The 3,485-nt window shown below is 44.2% G+C and overlaps 1 protein-coding gene across 1 annotated transcript; it reads left to right on the top strand.

The window, feature by feature from the left end:
* Window positions 1–1,138: 1,138 nt before the first annotated feature.
* On the top strand, window positions 1,139–3,010 carry LOC142663744 (uncharacterized). Its single transcript, XM_075842567.1, has 2 exons — window positions 1,139–1,228; window positions 2,043–3,010. The coding sequence occupies exon 2, from the start codon at window positions 2,051–2,053 to the stop codon at window positions 2,894–2,896; it is 846 nt and encodes a 281-aa protein (XP_075698682.1). The 5' UTR covers window positions 1,139–1,228; window positions 2,043–2,050; the 3' UTR covers window positions 2,897–3,010.
* The last annotated feature ends 475 nt before the right edge of the window (window positions 3,011–3,485 follow it).

Here is a 3,485-nt window from a genome sequence, read left to right as displayed (position 1 = left end):
TAAGAGGGATCTGTACAGGGACGTCATGATGGAGCACCACCGGCCCCTCACATCACCGGGTAAGAGGGATCTGTACAAGGACGTCATGATGGAGGACCTCCAGCCCCTCACATCACCAGGTAAGAGGGATCTGTACAGGGACGTCATGATGGAGGACCACCAGCCCCTCACATCACCGAGTAAGAGGAATCTGTACAAGGACGTCATGATGGAGGACCACCAGACCCCATCACCGGGTAAGAGGGATCTGTACAAGGACGTCATGATGGAGGACCACCAGACCCCATCACCGGGTAAGAGGGATCTGTACAAGGACGTCATGATGGAGGACCACCAGACCCCATCACCGGGTAAGAGGGATCTGTACAAGGACGTCATGATGGAGGACCACTAGACCCTCACATCACCGGGTAAGAGGAGACTTCCATTATAGGGGTTATGCAGGGTCCAAAAAAATTATTATCCCTGCAGTATGTGAGTACATTCGCTAATATACATTCCGGTCCCCTTCTTTGATGACGATTCTTTGTCACGTGACCGAGCCCGTTGTACTCTATGTAATCGCTGTTCTATTTTTCCTGCTTGTACATGGAGTAAAGCGGGGCCGGTCACATGACGAAGAGTCATATCGTCATCAAAGAAGACTGTGCAACTAGACTTCCGGTCCCCCGACAGCGCTATAAAAATCTATTAAATCTCATAATCCGCGCCACCGGGGACCGGCATGTATATTAGCGAGTGTACTCACATACTGCACAGACTACACCGCTAATAAATTTTGGTCCCCGCATAACCCCTTAAGAAGAGAACGGTTTTGAGGGTCACCCCACCATCTTTTAATCAAATATACACTATGTATTCCGTCATTGTCTACGTGTTTCCTATAGATGGATCCAGTAGGAAATGGCCAGCAGGGAGATGTGCCAGTCCAGTGAACCCCAAGGATAGACCAGAGAAAAATCACAATGTCCGACAGAGTCATCAGGTATATAGCAAATATCTTAGAAACGACATTGTGACCTGTGGAACCTCTACACATATTGAATGTTATTATGTTTGATTTGTAAGTTTAGATTTTTTTTCTTTCTTGATTTATTTCTTTTTTTAGGCTGAAGAACTGGTTATTATTCAAGTTGAAGAGGTGGAAGGGCTAGAGGAAGAAGGAGAGACATTTATCTGGGATGATTGGCAGAATACAGAGGAGGACATTCCACAGATACCAGTCTAGGTGACTACTAACCACTAAATACAGAAAAGAGTAACATATTGCCCATGTCTAATCACTGCGTCAGTCTCGTATTCTGCCATCTTCTCTGCCAATGTAAACTAGTGAGGAAAATGCATTTGCCAAATGAGAGGTGGGAAGGAGGAGCCTTCAGTGCACATGCACACGATGCGTATTACGTGCGGAGTTGCCGTGCAGGTTTTCCTGCAGCAAATCCGCAGCATAATACAGTACCGGCGAAGGCAAATCAGGTTTCAACTAATCTCATCTACACTAAGCAGAATTTTTCCTGCACATAAATCGCCCTGCGGTGCGTATTTTATAATCTACAGCATGTCAATTTATCTTGCGTGTCTGCCTCACAATTGTATCTGACAAATTTGGAAAAAAAATGCAGCAAAATGTAAAAACCGACCTAAGAAAGGTGCGGATTTTACCTGCCTGTCTTTACCTACCGTTTTGATTCAGATTTTCCGCATCAAATTGCGCAATAGCCTAGATGACTAGGCTATTGCTTCCGGCAAAACTACGGGTCTGATGCACAACAGAGAAAATCGGAAACCATGGGCACCGGATCCGTCACCATTGAAATCAATGGCGATGGAAACGGAAACCTCTGCTTTCCGTTTGTGTCTGTTCAGGGTCCCGTTCTGACGGAAACCTCCGACGGAACGTCAGAATGGGACCCCAACGCAGATGTGAACGAGGCTTTAGCCTTGATCCTTTCAATAATAGTGATTTATAAATATTTGCTTGTTATTGTAAGATGTTTCTGTAGTAAACTTTAATGTTTAAAGATTTTATTTTTCTCATGCAGATGGATCCATGATCAAGAATAGACTGGAGAAATGTCTCATGTTGTCTTCTGATTGTAACATAGACAATGACAAGCCCGCACACAATTCTCCAGGACATTACCCCATTTCTCACAATATAACAGACTCCCATAATGGTAGAATAGCCCATGGAAGTGGTAACAAGTATCAGTGCTCTGAATGCGGGAAATGTTTTACCCAAAACGGGTCTCTTAACGTCCATAAAATAATCCACACAGGGGAGAAACCCTTCTCTTGTTCAGAATGCGGAAAATTGTTTATGCGTAAATCTGACCTGGTTAGACATTACCGAGTTCACACTGGAGAAAAGCCCTTTGTATGTTCATTGTGTGGGAAGTGTTTCAGTCAAAAGTCAAAGCTTGTAAGTCATCAACGTACCCACACGGGCGAAATCCTCTTCCCATGTCCCGAGTGTGGAAGATGTTTTACAAATCGAGCTATACTTGCAACACATCTGAAATTTCACTCAGGAGAGAACCCATTTCAGTGTTCCGATTGTGGGACGTGTTTTCAGTACAAATTGTATGTTGTTAAACATCAAATAACTCACACCAAGACAAAACCCTTTTCTTGTTCGGAGTGTGGAAAATATTTGACCAACAAGGGCGCCCTCATCTATCACTTGAGGACACACACAGGGGAGAAACCTTTCTCCTGTTCTGAATGTGGGCGATGTTTTACAAGTAAAGGACACCTTGGCACTCATAAGCGGACCCACACAGGGGAGAAGCCATTTTCATGTGCAAAATGTGGGAAACGTTTTGCCCGTAAGGCAGACATGGCGATACATCAAATCATGCACTCAATCGAGGAGCCGTTTTCATGCTCCAACTGATGAGGAATATTACAGAAATGTCAATCAGAAAATGACTCCTAAGGCATCAATTCTATTTTTGGAACCTGTAATGCTTAAAAAAAAACTAAATAAAACTCATCTTAATTTATTACACACATGTGGATGTGAATCCATTTTTATCTTGCAACTAATAGTGTATTTCTTCTCCAGTTTTTCTTCTCCAAATTTAAAGAGGACCCGTCACTTGGTCATATAAGTTGAACCAGTCTACTGACCTGATTAGCGCCTTCTCCCTGATTCCAGCGCTGTTTTTCTCTTTTTCCTGGACCCCCTCATTCCAGAGATATGGCCACTGTTGTGTTGGCTCCCTATATGCTGTAGTTAGCCAACAAGGCGTGAACTACCCTCAAGCTGCCTCGCGCTGGTTGGTCAGTATCAGAGGCAGGGAAGCTAGCCCCACCCCCTTGGCTAACTACAGCAAATTAGCATATAGGGAGCCAACACAACAGTGGGTCATATCTCTATATCAGGGGGGTCCAGGAAAAAATGAAAAAACAGTGCTGGAATCAGGGAGACAGCGCTATTCAGGTCAGTAGACCAGTTCACGTTATATTATCTAGTCACAGGT

The sequence above is a fragment of the Rhinoderma darwinii genome, chromosome 11 (assembly GCF_050947455.1).
Source record: "Rhinoderma darwinii isolate aRhiDar2 chromosome 11, aRhiDar2.hap1, whole genome shotgun sequence".
NCBI classification, from domain to species: domain Eukaryota; kingdom Metazoa; phylum Chordata; class Amphibia; order Anura; family Rhinodermatidae; genus Rhinoderma; species Rhinoderma darwinii.
Note: the sequence above shows the minus strand (reverse complement) of the source record. Positions and strands in the feature narration are given on the sequence as shown.